We start from the raw sequence: 19,571 nt of genomic DNA on the forward strand, positions 1-19,571 counted from the left end.
TGGGGGAGTCAATATTTGGACAGTTCAAAATTTGAATGGGATTTCCTATGTTTCCAACGACGATGAATCACGCGGTATATGGACAATAATAATAATAATAAAAAAAGAGGAGAGCTCCTCTGAAAATGGTTGGTGGTAGAAGAAAACTGAATATTATACGGCTATATTTGGATTCAGTAAGTCATTTTACATAAGAATCAGCGGGAATTGTCAAAGATTTCAACGCTAATTAATTCATGAAAAGAGAACACAACTATTAAGTCGAATTACAACTTTAGATAACGCACGAGTCATTGGCTGGTATCAGTTTAAAACTAAATTCTCTAGTTGTACTATTAGACCGAAGACCGGAGCGGTAGTACCAGGACATACATCTCTTCGTTCCAGCTGTGTATTCGCGTTTTAACCGCCGCCGCGAATGGACGTGAAGCTGTACCGCGTGACGTCACGAACCGTTTCACTTTTACCTTCTTTTTAGTGTGTAACAAAGTGACCGTGAACCGAGTACAAACGGGGTGAGAAGCGATATTTGCAAATTAAGGTAAACCTACTTATGATTTTAAAGAGAATTTCAATCATGTTTTAATTGAACTTATAAAAAAATGAATTTTAAGTCAGGAATTATTTTTTTTACTTTTGATTATTACATGTCGAAACTAGTGACTAAAAACCCTTAAAAAACTTTTTTGTCATACAATTATTAAAATAAAAAAAAATTATAAACAAATTATTTTTTAGAAAGTATATTTTAAGAATTATCATAAAAGAAAAATTATAAATTTTATCTGGTATCTTACGCTTTTAAAATTGTGATTTAAATAGGGTAAAAGTAACATAAGAATTTTGTGTCAGATGTTTCTTTCTCTTCTTTGATTTTTGTAATTCTATCGATTTGAATGTTTATTGATCGAAGACATTCAGATCTGATTTACATTTTAATGTGTTTTCATATTTTATTTCTTAATTTAAAATTTTGCTTTATTTGTATATATTATTGAAATATTTTTTTCCTTTCTTAGTGACTGTTTATGAGCATAAATCCAAAAACTTTTCTATCTAATTTTTTTTTAGTCACCTCTAGTTTTAATTTGTGAAAATGTAACTTCTGATGACAATAAAAAGCTAGTTCAATCAAAAATTTGGTATGTTAATACATGACATGAATTATGATTGATTGACGTATTCAATTGGTTTTGGTTTTTCTTTTTTTGAAAACGTGAGTTTCACCGGAAACCGGAAATGACTACAACTTTTGAAATTTTCAAATTGAGTCGCACAACACGTACCCTAGAATGGAAGGGCATATCTGAGGTGCGACTCAAAAAGTGCATAATAAACAGTTCTAGCCACTGACAAGTTAAGCTCCTTAGAAACAGATCTTAATTCAAAACAGGCAGAGCTTAATTTTTTCGACAAAGCGTCGATATGTTTGTCCCATTTCAGAGAATTGTCTACAACAAGCCCTAAAAATTTTGCGGATTTTACGACGTCAATGGTAGTGTTGTTAAGTACAAAAGGCTGCAGCGAGTTTTTATACGACAAAGCTTTAGTTTTAGAAATGTTCAGACTAAGGAGGTTCGAATCGCATCAAGATTTAATGGTGATTAAGTCATTTGATATAATCCTATAAAGTGCCGTGACGTCCTTGTTACTCCAAGTGAAGCTAGTGTCGTTCGCAAATAGACAAATTTTTTGCACTGATGTTTATGTTAGCAATGTCGTTAATAAAAAGAAGAAACAAAATAGGGCCTAGTACTTGTCCTGGCCGTTTAAAAGATACCAAAATGTTATTTTTAATCATATGTCAATTTTTTCAAATGGAACAAAGGTGGAATATTTGGAGAAAAAAAATTTTACGAATAATTTGATACCACAGACTTGGTATTTCGCGGTAAAATGAACCGCATGTAACAATTTCAAATAAACCATATGCGAAAATGTCAAAAGTTGACATATGATATGTCGTTCTATTCAGAATGTCATTTTCTATCGAAGATAAAAAAATACCGATGGTGTCATTTAAAAATCAAAAATTGTAGTCATTTCCCGTGATACAGGAAGCGACCAAAAACAATTGAAGACGTCAATCAATTCTAATTTATTTCATATACTAGCATACCAAATTTCGCTTTTTTATCTGAAAAAATAAAAAGTTATAGGGGTGAGCCCCTTTTGACACGCACTCAATGACTCAGGGAAGATTTCGACAGACGACATTCAAAGCAAAAAAAAAAATACCGAAATGACAATTTTCCTGTGAATTATTTCTACCGTTGGACAGTCTATAGCCAAACTTTTATTAGTGTCCGTCATATAAACAAGGGTATATATTTATGATTTCCGTTCTAATGTATTTTTCTTCATATCGTAATGTTTAAATATGTTGCTGCTCTATTAGCTTTATGTATTCGTTTTATACCGTATTATAGAAAGAAAAAAACGGCATCAAAGACTGATTGGGAATGTCAATCGATATTAATTTTGGCGCGGTCAATCTAGGCGTCTAGAATTATATCTAGGGGTTGACCTCGCCAAAATTATCATCGATTGTCATTCCCCAGCCATCTTTGACGCCGTTTTTTTTTTGATTGTATGGTACTTTTGTTTTGATATCTCCACAGCTAGACAATGTAGTGAACATCGAATTGCTAATGTACATAAGCTGTTTTATCGGGTACAGATGAAATTCTCACATTTATACTGATTTTTGCTGACAAAATAGTGTTTTAGATTTTGTGGCCATTGAAAATGGGAAATGTTATAGATATTTTTATATAAATCAGTTTAGCTGTTGAGTGATAAAAAAGCTTTAATATCCGTCCTTCATTGTTATCTTAAAGCATTTCTAACTCATTATTAATATTATTATGCACTTTATTTAATCTCTTTTGAAACGAATAAAATATGTCTATGAATATCATTGACATCGACTTATATGGATATAATAAATTATAAAGGTCATCTATGCGCATATAAAAATTAATCTCTATGTTTTTAACTGATTGCTTTTGACGTAACCAAAATATACTCTATGTTTTTAGTCTTCCTTAAATTGCACCAATTAATTAAAACAAACATTGTTCTAATATTTATGTTGTGTAATTGTTACTAAAATAATCTATATTAAAGACATAGTGTGCTATATTTTACTTTGTTTACGAGTGTATGCATATTTAAGACCTTGCAAATATTACTTCTTTCAGGTATCACCTATGAATCTAACTAAATATAATAGACAAAATATCTGAAGGTCTGACCTTAGATTTTTTCAATGTTCATTAATATTGGACGTATACATCATATTTTTTGTTATGATTCGACTTCACAAGTCCATTATATCCAAACAAAATATGTTTTTTTCATCTCATTATACTAAACGAGTAATACGAATTCTTTTATGTATGGCGCTTTATAATTATTATTATACATCGTACCACACCCTAATTGTGATTCAAAAAGAAAACGTGCAACTCATTTATGACAGTTTATGTCAGTGTACGATGAAAATGTATCGGTAATTATTACGTCATAGACAATAACACAATTTCACTTTTTCCGATATACGGTTACGATGTGATTTCTTTGTTTTTTATTCGCTCTGAAAAAATACAGAATTTATTATATTTAATTTTTTGACCCTCATAAATATGAGGTGGAACCATAGAGTTAAAAACTAAAAGGTACAACTTTCACCAATTACTGTATAAGGAAGTACCTACTGATTTCTCTAATTCGTTCTAATTATTTTCTGGTAATATTCTGAGATTATCCCAAAAAGTTTTTTTGGATTAACAATAACAACAAACACCAACAACAAAAAGGAAAAAATTGGCCAAACGTAAGGCGAAAAATTACGCAAAAAAATCCACCCGGACCCCTCCGATCAATGACACTCAGACCCCTCTGACCCAGGCCGACTCTGCTGCCGTCCATGTTATAGACATGTTGGTGTTGAATTCTTCTACCGTATCCTCCAAAATAGTCACAAAAACACTCGATAACTGAAGTTGTTAAGTTAGCAAATAGACACAAGAACTTGAAATGATATACAGGTGTTTCAAAAAGCATGTGCCATCTCTCGTAGACTTATATTATGTTTCATATCAGCATAGGGATTTCTACTTTCTTCTAATGTAAGGGCTGAATAGGAAAACGGAATTTCAATACTTGGTATTCAAGTACTAAATAATACGTAACTAAGGGCTTAACAGGATAATTTCAATACTTGGTATTCAAGTACTAAATAATGTTATAATAATTAAATAATGTTATAATAACTTTGTAACGATTACTTAGAATTTTTACATCACAACTGGACAGAATATTTAGAGGAACTTTTTTTCATATTTTTTGATAAGTTAATGATATTAAAATTTTTTAAAGATTGCTACTAGACTTTGATCATCAAGGCAATAAATTGCGTTTATCTCACTAAAGAGGTCGAAATCGACAAAATATCAAAGACAACTTTTAATCGGCATTAAACTGCTTACACTATTTCGCCAACAAGAGGAAAAAAGTCAGTGACGTATATGCTTTTTTCGAAAAATATTCCAATGATAACCCATATGCACGTCCCTGGTGAGTATGTCGACACTTTTTTAGCTTTAAAATATGTCGCTTTTATAATAACTTTTACGCAAAAAATTCAATTTGAAACGCTAAAAGTACTTGGAAGAAAATTATAATAAATCGAAAAAAATTTAAGACTTTAACACCCTGTAGCTATGAAATGAAGCAGAATCGGGCCTATGTTAAAATGAAAAATAAATCTTATTTTTACGTGAGGATAAGGGACAACACATGTTTTTTGAAACACCCTGTATGCACATGAACTTGCAAGATAATAACCATGTCTTGGGGTACATAAACCAGAAGAAGTTTTTACTCGCTCCTCAATACCATTAAAAAGACATTTACCTCCACTTTCTGTCTATGGCGGACAGTATAATATGAAAAACTTTAAGCAGCTGCAGAACACCCAAGAAAACTTGGTCCAAATACTAGCTTAGGATATCAGGAGACCTCATAATTAAGTCAAGTTAAAAATACTTATAGGAAATTGAATTGTAATGATCCTAAAGATATTAACGGTGCATTTTTAAACAGAGTATCTCAAAAAATTGTTTTTAACGGTGAAGGTTTAAAAATAATCCTTTCCTGTCAGTTACCAAAACAAAAAACGTAAACAAAATGAACCGTTTAATCTGATTGCCAGTTAACCGCAATTATAATTAATAAAGAACACATTTTCGGTCTATAATTTCTTTGTTTATAGCCAGCCTGTCGTAACGGCTTCCGTTAAGGACAAGCCATCCAAGAAAACTATATATTTCAACGTGCTAATAAGTGAAAGTGCCATTAGAATAAAACTATATTTCAGTACTTAGTACCATTTCCCACACAACATAATAGATTTCATAACATCAGTGCCACTTGCAGAAACAGTACGCCTGGTGAATAAGGAATGAAACAAGACAGACATTGGGGATTATATCGATGGTGGAAATCGTAAATGCGGTGTAGTATTACTGGTATAAATAGGTATAAAGAGTATTATGCTGTTTATTACCTTAACAACTATTTAAATACGAGTGATGTAACAGTCAATTCGATTCAATTGAACGTTGAACTCAATGAACATAGATAAAAAAAATGTATAATACGAAAACGTAGGTAATTACTACTATGCCTATATAAAGTATACTTTATTTAAAAGTAAATTTTAGTATCGTAAGTATAGGCTTGGTGCATTCTATGCCGGTGCTGCCACCATCGAATAAATCGAAATATCGTAAACAACTAGTATAGACAGGGTGGAGTCTCTCATACGCCGCGGAAGATCCAAGGAGAACGGTAGTTTATATCGAAATGAAATTTTGGCAGCATATGTAGGTTAACTGAAAGCATTTTATAAAAATATATAGAATTATATAATGGATGTGACGATGAATATAATAATATGATGTTCAATATTAATTTTGTCTCACCCTATATAACTTTTTGGATCAAGTTTTAATTTGATTTAAAATACAATAGTTAATTTAACTACATATTAGGCTATACGTGGTAAATTCCAATTTAGGTAGCTTTTATTGTAATTTAAAAATTGTTCTTTATTTCTAGAAAATGCTAAATATGTCAAAAACCTTACATTTTAGTCATATACTTCTTTTATAAAACTCACCTTTATTTTTCTCCCAGAATCCGAAAATCAATTAATATATAGGGTGTTCCAATACAAAAAACACAACTTTGATATGTAATTTTTTTGGAGACACCCTGTAGAACTCCCTATATCTTTAAAAAGTGCTCTGAATTAACCTACATATGCTCACAAAATTTAATTTCAATACAAACTGTCGTTCTCCTTGGAGCCTCCGCGGCGTATGAGAGGAACTGGTTTTCACATTAACTGAAAGTAAGAATGTACTGATCATTTAAGATGAAAATGTGTTCTGACGTTCATTATTTGTTCAGTATCACTGAATCAGTCAGACTGCGTCAGCGAAACTGACAAGTGAGAACCTATATAGTCTCAATAACTGGGTAGCAAAAAACTAAAATACTTAAATGTTATGACAAAGCAACGATTTCAATATTATTTTAATGCGATCAACATGAACTGGTAATTTCTAATTTATTAATTTAAAAATAGACCAATAAATACTAGTATCAAAATTTATATTTTTTTATGTATAACAAAAATAATAATACAAAAAAAACATCTACAGAAGTAGAAAACTGTATTTCTTGCGTAAGGAAATAATCTTATGTTTTAAGAGAAAGCACTCTTCATCTTCGTAATAACAAAAACTTTATTGTATTATGCAGTATCATGTCGTATTGTAATTGAATGCGGAACTCATATTATAACAGTAATCCAAACATTCCTTGAACATTATAACTAGATCTTTAAGAAAACTAGTTAATTTGATCAGAACAAGTTACCATTTGTACTTGACGCGGGCGTGGCATTTTAATTAAAAAATTACAGCCAGTCGTAACACGATCGAAACTTAATAATAACTCAAAATAGTAAGGGAGCATAAGCGGGGATTTTGGAATTTACTCAAGCGCGACAGAATAACATAAGGAGAGAACCTTTTATCCGTATATTTTTACTTTGTTGGACAGAAAATAACACTTTGAATAGAATGACATATCATAAATATGTCAACTTTTGACATTTTTACTTAAAAAATAATTGTATTTTAAAGTTCAAACTAGAGTGCCATGGCTGCGTCAAAAATTCTAATCTATACTAATATATAAAATCCTTAAGTGACTGACTTACTGATTAATCATAAATGTGAGATCCTGCTCAAACCACTCAACGTAAGAAGCTCAATTTTGGCATACAGGTTGATTTCAGGGTGTAAAGGTTCGATAAGAAGGGATTTTTCGAAATTCCAGTCCCAAGAGGATGAAACCACCCCTCAAATATTACAAAATTTTTTATTTAAAAAACGGCCAAGTTTCCGAAGAAACGCTTAAACACGTATATTTTATTTTGTTTTTTTGCATATTTTAAAATTTTTAAAAAATGTATACAGGGTATTTCGAAAATTCTGGTCATTGATTAATCACGATCCTGCTTAAAGCGCTTGACGTAAAAAGCTGATTTTTGGAAAACAGATTGACTTTAGGGTGTAGAGGTTCGATAAGAAGGGATTTTTCGAAACTCGAATTCTAAGGGGGTGAAACTATCCCTCAAATATTAAAATATTTTTTATTTAACAACCGGAAGTTTTTCGGAAAAACTCTTATACACGTATATTTTATTTTGTTGTTTTACATATTTTAAGATTTTTTATAAATTTATACAGGGTGTTTCATAAAATATGACCATTGAGTAATCACGATTTTTGGCAAACGGATTGACTGTGGGGTGTAGAGGTTCGATAAGAAGGGGTTTCTCGAATCTAAAATTCCGAGAGGGTGAAAACGCCCCTCAAATATTAGAATATTTATTATTTAAAAAACGGTTAGTCTTTCGGGAAAACGCTTGGACAAGCATAATTTATTTGATTTTTCTACATATTTTAAATTTTTTTAAAAAATCATACAGGGTGTTCCTAAAGTTGGGTAATTTCTTAACCACGATTCTGCTTAAACTGCTTGACGTAAAAAGCTTATTTTTGGCAAACGGATTTTTCGAAAGTCAAATTCCAACGAGATGAAACTACTCCTCAAATATTACCAAGTTATATAATAATATCGCCATATTGTTTTTTCCCATGCTGACATAAATGTGAGAAAATTTTCTCCAGTTTGTATGTTAATGGAAATTCTTGCTTTGCTTTATCATCACCGTTACAAATGATTAATTCGACGCGAACGAAGTCGCTGGTACACGCTAGTTTTTAATAAAGGAGCCTTGGAAAAATATTTTTTATCCTCTAATATTTTTCGTGTGTTATCCTGGCCGGTTAAAAAATGTCCAAATCGTATTTTTAAACTTATCTCAGTTTTTTAAATGGAACAAGGGTTGCTCATTAACATATTTGGAAAAGGCATTTTTATACGAATAATTTTGTACCACGCACATGGCATCTCGAGTCAAATTTTTGTTATTAACCGAATGTTACATTTTCAAATAAACCATATGCGAAAATGTCAAAAGTTGACATATGTTATATGATATGTCATTCTACTACTCAGACTGTCATTTTCTATCGAATAAAGTAAAGAAATACCGAGGGTGTCATTTAAAGACCAAAAGCTGTAGTCATTTCCGGTGAAACAGGAAGTGACCACAAACAACTGAATACGTCAATCAATCCTAATTTATGTCACATACTAATATACCAAATCTCATTTTTTTATCTGAAAAAAAAATAAAAAGTTATAGGGGTTGAGACGCCTCTGGTATATTAATGTATTTTCGGATTCTAGGAGAAAAAATAAAGGTGAGTTTCATTAGAGAAGTATATTCCTAAAATGTAAGGTTTTTGACATTTGACATTTTCTAAAAATGAAGAATTGTATTTTAAATCAAATTAAAACTTGACCCAAAAAGTTATACAGAGTGAGACAAAATTAATATTGAATATTGGCTACCTTTAAAAGCAAATTACTCTTTTATTTTAAATAGAACACCCAGTATATTATTCCGGAATTCAATGGAGAATTTATGTCTCTTTAAAATACTATTGGCCTAACCGTACAACAAAGATTTTCCAGATATTTTTATTTTTAGGATTTAGTGTCAGTAGATCTTTATTATTTGATAAACCTAGGTGATATGCCAGACGTTACTTCAACATAGCTGTCGAATTTGTTCAATTTTAATAACTAATCATCATTTTGTGTCAGTTAAAACATAAAAAATTCTCAGAACTTTGCCGAAAATGCAAACTTATCCTACACGAGAGAGAAGAGAGAATTGATATGATTCTATTAATTGATGACTGCAGTGTGAATTGACCAATTAATAGAATGCTTAAACGCTTCTGATTTTCAAGTCTAGACTTTTTTATGAGGATATGTTAAAGACAGTGTTTACAAAACTAGACCAACTATTGTCTCAACATAAAAGAAATAATTGTGACTGATTGTCGACAACATAAAAGAAATAATTGTGACTGATTTTCGGAGTAGAACTCTACATATATGACTCTTATGAATCATACTATGCAGTGAAGAAGAGATGAAGCATTTTGAGTATTTGCTTTCATCTAACTAATTTGTGTGATATAATTATACGTTTATATCTAGTTTCAATTCTGTAATAATTGTTTTAAATGTGTATCTTCTTATTACCATTGAATATTTTACTCAACAGCCTAAAATAATAAAGATCCACTGCTGCAAAATCATAAAAATGAAAATACTGTCAAGGTGTATTACTGGTTGCATAACTGCATACTGCTAAAATCGCAACGTGCATTGAGGAACCTGGCGCATTCCCAGAAAAGTAAAGAAAATTATAGAATTCTTTAGAAAAATCTAGAAACAACCGCCAGGGGGTATATAAGGCCCGCGCTATGACAGTTGGACAAGTTTAAAAGTTGGAAGTTTGAAGTCTGAAGATAGTCTGAAGTCTGAAGTTTGAAAATACGCGAAATACCGTTAGAGTAATAGTAGTTGCATAAGTTGTGTTGTAAATAGTATAAGTTGTGTGTACAGAGTGAAACAAATAAATTCGTTAAGTATTTTATCGTGAGTTTAAATAGTGGACCCACGGAATCCCGTAACAATTGGTGTCGGAAGTGCGATTCAAGAGGATTTTAAGAAGAAATTAAGTGGATTGGAAGATTTTTTAGACCGGATTAGAGTATTTTTATGGTTGGTACAAAGGGAACAAGCGAAGAAAATGGAGGAAGTAAGCAAACTATTAGGCGATTTTATTGAGAATATGAGAAGGGAGAAAGCAGAAGAACAAGAAAGACTCCGTAAAGAACGAGAAGAAGAGCGAGGCCCGATTAGAAAGAGAAAAAGGAAGAGGAAAAACTACGACGTCAACAAGAACAGGACCGGCTTCAGAACATTTTCGAAGATTTGAAAGTTCAACGACAACAAGAGAAACAAGAAGAACAGGACCGGCTTGAGAAAATACTGGGTAATTTGGAAATTCGTTTGGAGGAGCGACGTCAAAAGAAGGACAAGAAAGAACAGGACCGTATTCAGAAAATTTTAGAAAATCAAGGAATTAGACAAGAACGGTTGGAGAAAATTGTTGAAGATTTAGAAGTGCGTCGCCAGAAAGAAAATTTGAAGATCAGGACCGTCTTAAGAAAACTTTGGAAAATCAGAATTTCGACTACAGAAGAATTTTGAAGACCTGGAAAAACGGCAGGAAAATCAACTTCAAGAAACCGCAGAAGATCTTGAGGAACGCCTTCAGCAGAAGATAGAAAGATTGGAGATGGACCTACAGAAGACCAAGGTACAAGTAAGGACACCTGGCGTTCATGGAACTGCGAACCTCAAGGCCCCGACCTACGATGGACAAACCACCTGGACGATGTACCACCGCCAGTTTGAAGCAGCTGCTGCCAATGGATGGACTGACCAAGAGAAAGCAGCAGCACTTGTCATCGCGCTGCGTGGCCCTGCCCTGGAACTGTTGCAAACTATTCCTGCAGCCCAACAGCAGGAATACCAAACTTTGGTCGCTGCACTGGACAGAAGATATGGCGACCAACATCGACGCCAACTTTACTAGGCCCAGATCAAGACACGCCTGCAGAGGTCCGGAGAGAGAGTCTGCAGGAATTTGAAGCAGACTTACGTCGGCTGGTACACCTAGCGTATCCTGAAGCACCGGAAGGATTTAGGGAGGAACTCGCTGCTCAGTGCTTTATCAGCGGACTGAGGGACAACGAATTACAGAGGGCGCTGCAAATATCCCGATTTTCTACCAGCAGCGAAGCACTGGTCAGGGCGCTGGAAATCGAAGCTGCTTTTAGCGCCGTCCCTAGACCGAAGATAAGATCGGTAACGGTAGAGGAACAGCCCGAGAGTACCCACAGAAGTTTGGAGGAGATGTGTAGAAAATTCGACAAACTATGTGAGCTACTAGTGAACAAGAGAGTCAACAACACCCAGACAGAGAACCAGAGAAGATCCCAGGATATTAGGTGCTATAGATGTGGCAGGAATGGCCACATCAAACGGGATTGCCGCGTCCAAACGCGATTCCGTTTACCATCGAGAGAACATAGGCACCAGGAAATCAACACTAATGAGCGAGTATTGGCTGAAGAAAACAGAGCCCCTAGGATGTTTTCCGTTAGGAGTCTAGGAAAAACCGCTGACAGTTTGGTGATCAACGGGAAGGTCAATGGTAGAAGAATTCGAATGACTGTGGACACAGGCGCTATGGTATCGTTGGTGCGGACTAACTCAGTGCAAGGATTGAAGATGATGCCTCTTAGAAGAAGAGTGTATTTACGTACAGTTACGGGGGAAATGGCCGTTGTACGGGGAGAGGCTTTCATGGAATTGGAGTTAGGGAATTTGAAGTTTCGGCATAGCGTTTTAGTGGCAGACATTGAAGATGATTTTATCATGGGTATGGATGTGATCAGTCAACATGGTTTTTCGTTTGATCACCATAGAAACATCCTGAAAATCGGAAATGAGGAATTTTCTGTATCTAAAGAGAAGAGACCAGGAAATATGGAAGAAAGATCATCGAAAATTGTGATGATACCTGGTGATACCAAGAAGACTGTGTTCGGGAAACTAGAGAAAACCGTTGGGTACCGTTAGGACGGGTACAAATTATCGACAACGAGCCAGATCGACGACGAGCTACTTTGGGCAAGAAAATGAAACATCGCGAAAGCACTATCAGAGTAAGGAATTTTAAACTGAGAACTGACGAACAATGGACGACGATACAGTTGAGGAAAGATCAAATGGAAGATCCAGACATCGGAGCAATACTACGGCTCAAGGAAGGTAACGGCGAGAGACCACCGTGGCAGGATATTGCGGACAGAGGGCTCGTTTTCAAAGCTCTCTGGGCTCAGTGGAATTCACTGGTGATTGAGAATGGATTGATAAAGCGCACGTGGGAAAGTGCGGATGGCAGGACAGTAACAACTCAGTTACTGGTACCAAGGAAGAAAGTCACCCAGGTATTGGAAGAAATTCACGGTGGTAAAACTGGAGCCCATCTTGGAGTAAACAAGACCTTGAGTAAGCTGAGAGACCGTTTTTACTGGGTGGATTATTGCGAAGATGTTAAGAAATGGTGTCAACGTTGTAAGATTTGCGCAGCTAGACAAAGACCAAGTACTCGATCTGGGGAAGAAATGGAACAGGATAGCGTTGGACTGTCGTTCGAAAGAATCGCTAGGAAGGAAAGATTATTGGACATTCATAAGGCCGTTAGAAGTAAGATTGCGCTAGCCAGTGACCGGATGAAAGCTCATTACGACCTCAGAGCTAATTCTACGGGATTTCAACAGGACGATAGGGTATGGTTGTATAACCCACAGCGCAAGAAAGGAAGGTCCCCAAAGTTAATCCAGCATGGGAAGGTCCTTATACAGTCATCAAGAGGATAAATGATGTTGTGTATCGGATTCAACGCAGCCCTAGAAGTAAGATGAAAGTAGTTCATCTGGATCGATTGAAGAGATACCAGACAGGAAACCTTGATCGGGACGATCAAATTTGAGAAGGGGGCAATGTCAAGGTGTATTACTGGTTGCATAACTGCATACTGCAAAAAAAAATCGTGCATTGAGGAACCTGGCGCATTCGCCAGAAAGTAAAGAAAATTATAGAATTCTTTAGAAAAATCTAGAAACAACCGCCAGGGGGTATATAAGGCCCGCGCTTTGACAGTTGGACAAGTTTAAAGTTTGAAGTCTGAAGATAGTCTGAAGTCTGAAGTTTGAAAATACCGCGAAATACCGTTAGAGTAATAGTAGTTGCATAAGTTGTGTTGTAAATAGTATAAGTTGTGTGTACAGAGTGAAACAAATAAATTCGTTAAGTATTTTATCGTGAGTTTAAATAGTGGACCCAAGGAATCCGTAACAATACCTAGGAAAATTTTTGCCTAAGGGGTAGTAAACCTTACTTAGTAAATATACTGGGTGTTCCATTTAAAATAAAGGAGTAAATTGCTTTTAAAGCGGCGTGTGTTCAATATTAATGTTGTGTCACCTTGTATCACTTTTCTGGTAAAATTCTAATTTGGTTTGTCATACAAGGGTTATTTTAACTAAATAGCCGGCTATACAGGGTAAATTACTATTTAGGTTGCTGTTATTGAAATTGAAAATTTATTGTTAATTTTCACAAAATATGAAATATCTCAAATATCTTACATTTTAGGCATATGCTTCTTTAATGAAATTCGCCTTGATTTTTTATCTAGAATTCAAACATCAATTAATATATAGGGTATTCCATTACAAAATATCTAACTTTGATGCATAACTTTTTTTGAACACTCTGTAAAGCTCTATATATTTTTATAAAATGCCCTCAATTAACCTACATAATATGTTCCCAAAATTTGATTTAGATATTAACTACCGTTCTCCTAGGAGCCTCCGCGTCGTATAAGAGGCGCATTTTTAGCATCTAATTTTCAGAACAGAAAAATTCCATTTAGCATTTTGGGCTCCTGTACTAAAAGAATTTTTGCTTTATCTAGCCACTTATTTTTTTTATTGTCTTTCAATACTTAAAGTCACAAGAGAAAGTATTTTTTTGTAGATTCATCATTATTTATTCCTTTTCTTCCATTATTTAAAACTCATTTGTTTCACATTAATTTTTATTACTATAGTCATTTAAAAAATCGGTCATTAAACGAACACTTAACCGTTTTATTATGCAGTTTCCTTTACATAAGCATAATATCTATTCTTATATTTATTTTAATAATGTTTAATTTTGGAACCCCATACGAGTATAGATAGTAATTTTGTCACGAGAGGTAATGAGATATATTGATATTAGATATAAACTCTATAGAGCTTCATTATTATTTTCACTAACACTATTTGTATTCAGCTATCCTCTAATTTGAATAATTTTAAAGCTTCATTCGGAACCTCGCAATTAGTGGAATAAATTAGTGGTTTCAATTACACTTTATACTTTTTAGTTTACGATCATTCACAATATTTAAAAAACACAATTAAAATTAATAGAATAGCCTAGCAACAGCTTGCGTTAGTCAGTTGTATCCCTAGAGAATGCCTAATATTTAACTTATAAAACCTTTGAATAAGAAGACTAAGGAAGGAGCATAATGCTATCCATGTATTCATGCATGGTGGGCGGAAAAAGCACTCTAGGGTGGGGATCCTTGACAGTTCTGTTTGACGATTCATTTGACACATTTGAATTTGATTTGAAATTTTGTGGATTTGTCACTCTTTACGGAGCTTATTTTATGTTATTTATTATTTATTCTACTACTGATAGTTGTATAAAGGTAGTAAATCTAGATGGAAATTGTGGCAGAACTTAAATTAACAGTGACACTATCGCGATTTATCGAAAAAGAAGTAATGCGTAAGCGGTTCCGGCGTGGTGTGCTTACTTGAACGAGGAGGGTTTTTTAGCCGGTAGGAATCCGGCACTACCAACTATCGGTGTCTTAAGATTTTTCCCTCCTCCGAAAAAAAAGCTTCAATCAGAACCTCGAAATTAGTGGTTTCAATTACACTTTATACTTTTTAGTTTACGATCGTTCACAGTGTCTAAAAATCACAATTAAAAAAAACAATAAACTTTTGATTTCTAACCAACATTTTTCTTGACGGGTGATAATCAAAGGCCAAAATGACATTCCTCGTAAATTTTGAAGTATAATTAGTGGAAAAGTCAAAAGTTTGTTAACTTTTTCCAATAATTGAAAATTACTACCACTAATTATGACGTTCTGAATGCTTACATTAAAATTAGGTGAACAAACTTCTACGGCTAATTGAAACCTCTAATTTATTCCACTGATTTCGAGGTTCTGAATGAAACTTTATTAGTTTGATAACTTTTTCTACTAATTGAAAATGTCCACTAATTTTGACGTTCTGAATTGACTTATCAATAGAGAAAGCCTAATGTTAACTTATAAAACAATAAACTTTTCATTTCTAACTCCAATTTATCTTCAGGAATGATACTCAATGGCCAAAATGGCATTGATTTGGCTCTAATTTTGAATAACCATAATGGCTCTAATTTTGAACCTAAAAGTTTGTTAACTTTTTCTACTAATTGGAAATTACTGCTGATACTATCCAACAACTGATAGAAAAACGGAATTCACGTGAAGAAGATACACATCTAGCTTTTGTAGACCTTCAAAAAGCTTACGACTCCATCCCCAGAGTTAAACTATGGTACATACTGGAACAACTTGATGTGGATGAATGTCTCATAAATTTAATTAAGGTGCTGTACAACAACACAGCTCGTGTTAAGAGCGGTAACAAACTGTCTGAGGTAATTTTTACAACTAAAGGCCTTCGACAGGGATGTCCTCTGACGCCTCTTTTATTTAATCTGTATTTGGAAGTGGTTCTTAGGGACTGGAAGAAGAGGTGTGGGGGAATGGGCGTCCCTGTAGGAGATGACTGTTTGGTTACATTGAATTTTGCCGATGATCAGGTGGTCGTAGCTCAAGATGCTTACGACCTTGAATTCATGATGAGCAGGTTAAATTCGGCATACACGGAATGGGGTCTTACTGTGAACATTGATAAAATGGAATACCTAGTGACGAATTCAGATGATAAATTTGACATTTTTATTACTGACAATGCAAAGCTCAGACAGGTTGAATGGTTTAAATATTTGGTGGCACGTATAACCAGAAAGGGACTGGACAAAACAGAAGTATCTGCTAGAATAGAACAAGGGCGGAAGATTATAGGAACACTGAATGGCATCTGGTGGGACAAAAACATGAGACCAAACACAAAAGTACATATTGGAAGAGTTTGGTCCTTAAAAGCTGAACAAAAGCGAGCTTTGAATGCACTCGAAATGGACTATTTGAGACGCAGTGCGAGAGTATCTAAACTGGACAGAGTTAGGAACGTGGAAATCAGAGCCAAAATGGATGCCACACAGACAATAGTGGATAGAGTCGAACAGAGGGGCCTTAAGTGGTTTGGACACTTGCTACGCATGGAACACCAAAGATGGCCCTACCGTATCTACAGCTGGAAAAAGGAAAAGAGGACGGCCTAGAAGATCCTGGAATGAGGCCATCAGAAGGGCAATGGAGGGCCGTAACTTGGAAGAGGAAGATGTTTTTGATCGTAACAGGTGGCGGTTAGGCGTGGGGATGAGACGTTAGTTGCGACAACCCTGGAGTATATAGGAAATTACTACCACTAATTTTGACGTTCTGAATGCTTACATTGAAATTAGGGAAACAAACTTCTCTACGCGAATTGGAACCACTTACTTATTCCAATAATTACTAGATTCTGAATGAAGCTTAATTCACAGGTAAATTGTATTCATAAAATGTCTGTCATTTTTTGGATATCGTATTATCGTATGTCGAAATCGACTTTATCGTGGTTTGCCACAAATACAGGGCGAGCCTTAAATAAGTGCAAATATTTTCAGGGCTAGTAGATCTCGATAAAAGAAACATATTTTCTCTTTACCGTTTTTCAAGTAAGTCCAAAATAACCGAGATATTTTACTTTGAAAATTTCCAAAAAAAAATGATTTTTCACTTACATTTTGAGAACCGCTGGATCTTTTCTGAGTTCTCTTTCTTGTAAAAAAAGAGAAAAAACTCATAGACGTTTTTCTGGGGTCGAAATATACCACCCCTAAAAATATTTGCACTTATTTAAGACTCGCCCTGTATAACGCGGTTGACAGAAATGTTATTTTTGAAAAATGTTGACACATACTTAATACACTGTTATTTTCTGTTACAGGTTAAATTATAAAGTGAAATGGTGAAAGCATGGAGGACGATACTCGGTGTGGTTACAGTTGTTCACATTAGCGCGGTGATCTGCCTCGAAAATGGGTTGGCGAGGACACCGCCCATGGGCTGGTTGGCGTGGGAACGGTTCAGGTGTAACACGGATTGCAAAAACGACCCTGACAACTGTATTAGGTAGGTTGCCATCCATTTTTATCTGGTTTATTGCACTGTCAATTTATATAAATGGCTACAGATTTTAATATTATACAGGGTGCCGTGATATTCCGTGTATAACATATGTATAATATATGTAGAACTACTACGTATTTTTTGGAGTGAAATAAGTTCATTTCACATAATTATTTACCTCTATACAAAAGTCCTTCGTTTGACCGTTAGAGGGCATTAAACTTTAAAAAAATACCCAAATTTTTAAGATATACAATGTATTAAGAACCGATGAGTGAGATTTGGGGTGCCTAACTTTTGGTAAGCGCTTTAACATTTCACTTTCTCAAAAAACAAGGATTATAACTCCACCGACGACTGATTTTTTTTTCGTAAAATGGTCTTTAATAACATAGAACAACTACCTACGTATTTTTTAATCAAAATAAGTTAACTACACACAATTTACCTAACGGGTACGTCTCAAAAGTGGCTCACCCCTATAATTTTTTTATTTTGTCAAATAAAACAACGAGATTTGGTATTTTAGTATATGACATAAATTAGGATTGATTGACATTGTTTTCGGTCGCTTCCGGTTTTGCCGGAAATGACTACAACTTTTGGTTTTTAAATGCCACCCTCGGTATTTTTTTTTACTTTATTCGATAGAAAATGACACTCTGAATAAAATGACATATCATATGTCAACTTTTGACATTTTCGCATATGGTTTATTTGAAATTGTAACATGTGGTTCATAACGACAATTTGACTCGAAATACCAAGGGTGTGTTACCAAATTATTTGTAAAAAAATATTTTTCTAAATATGCTAATGAGTCACCAAACTCAACTTGAAAAAATTGAGATATGATTAAAAATACGATTTCGGCATCTTTTAACCGGCCAGGACAAGAGGCAGAAAATGTAGTAAATACCGTATGATCGAAAAAACGGCGTCAAGTTGGCTGGGAAATGACGGTTGATGACATTTCCCATATAAAATGACAGAGATCTTCATCTCATAGCCATCGCTGACGCCGTTTTTATTCGATCATACGGTACTAGAGAGACCGTTTTACGAAAAAAAAATTGTCTGTGGAGTTGGAAAATCTTTCTACTAAAATTAATGTAGGGGTGGAGTAGTTTTCACCTTCCTCGTGCTTTTAAAATACTTAGTATTTCTATGTTTTTTGGTAGTTTCTATGTTCACGGAATACTGGGATAGCTTGTATTGCACATTTATTACGGCGTAGATATTTCTTTTCAAATCTACGTAATTCAGTTATACCGGGTTATGCATGGGATCAGACATATTTAAATAAAAATAAGAAACGGATAGATATGATGAATATCTAAAATAACAGGTTGAAGTAATGCAATTACCCATCAAAAACAATTATATTATACGTTATTAATATTTAGAGTTCAAAATAGTGCGCGGGCAGGTGACTTCAGATCGTTTTATTTGGTTCGTGCGCACGAAAATCCTGTTGTACGACAATGATAGATTGATTATTATGCAAGATTGATATTCCTATTTCTTTTCTTTGGCTTCACTTTCCACTCATTGCGTAAATGCGTTACGATCAATATATTCTTATAATATATTTGGGACCAGGACATAAAACTGACTGAACAAACATAACTCTAGTTCATATTTTCAAAAATATTTTTTGTATAAAAACAGACTACGCCACTGTATTCTACGTAAAAAGTTCTACAATAATCAGTTTCCATCTTCTCGATATCTTTCACAATCGCGAAAATACGGGGGGTGTCCCAAATTGCAAAATTTTCAAAAAGGGCATGCAGCTCTGAAACGAAGAGAGCTATGAAAATTTTGTTGACAGCATTTTCGGTTTGACAAAAAAGTGGAACAGGTTTGTGCCAACCGCATCCTCCTATCTTTACTAATAACATACCTAACCCTATGATTTCAACCAAAGTGGAACACCTTGTACGTGTTACTTTTTTAAAGACCTAACTTTGCAAATAATTTAAAAACGGATTAGCGGAAA

At 34.2% G+C, this 19,571-nt stretch overlaps 1 protein-coding gene across 1 annotated transcript in view; it reads left to right on the forward strand.

Moving 5' to 3' along the window:
• The first annotated feature begins 324 nt into the window (after nucleotides 1–324).
• The window catches only part of LOC115880959 (alpha-N-acetylgalactosaminidase), a 90,771-nt gene continuing 71,524 nt past the window's right edge, over nucleotides 325–19,571 (forward strand). The window contains exons 1-2 of the mRNA XM_030898301.1: nucleotides 325–541; nucleotides 17,388–17,572. Coding sequence (XP_030754161.1) covers nucleotides 17,406–17,572 — 167 coding nt within the window. The 5' untranslated portion in view covers nucleotides 325–541; nucleotides 17,388–17,405. The remainder of the gene's footprint in view (nucleotides 542–17,387; nucleotides 17,573–19,571) is intronic.

The sequence above is a fragment of the Sitophilus oryzae genome, unplaced genomic scaffold (assembly GCF_002938485.1).
Source record: "Sitophilus oryzae breed Bouriz unplaced genomic scaffold, Soryzae_2.0 scaffold_1668_pilon_pilon, whole genome shotgun sequence".
NCBI lineage: Eukaryota > Metazoa > Arthropoda > Insecta > Coleoptera > Curculionidae > Sitophilus > Sitophilus oryzae.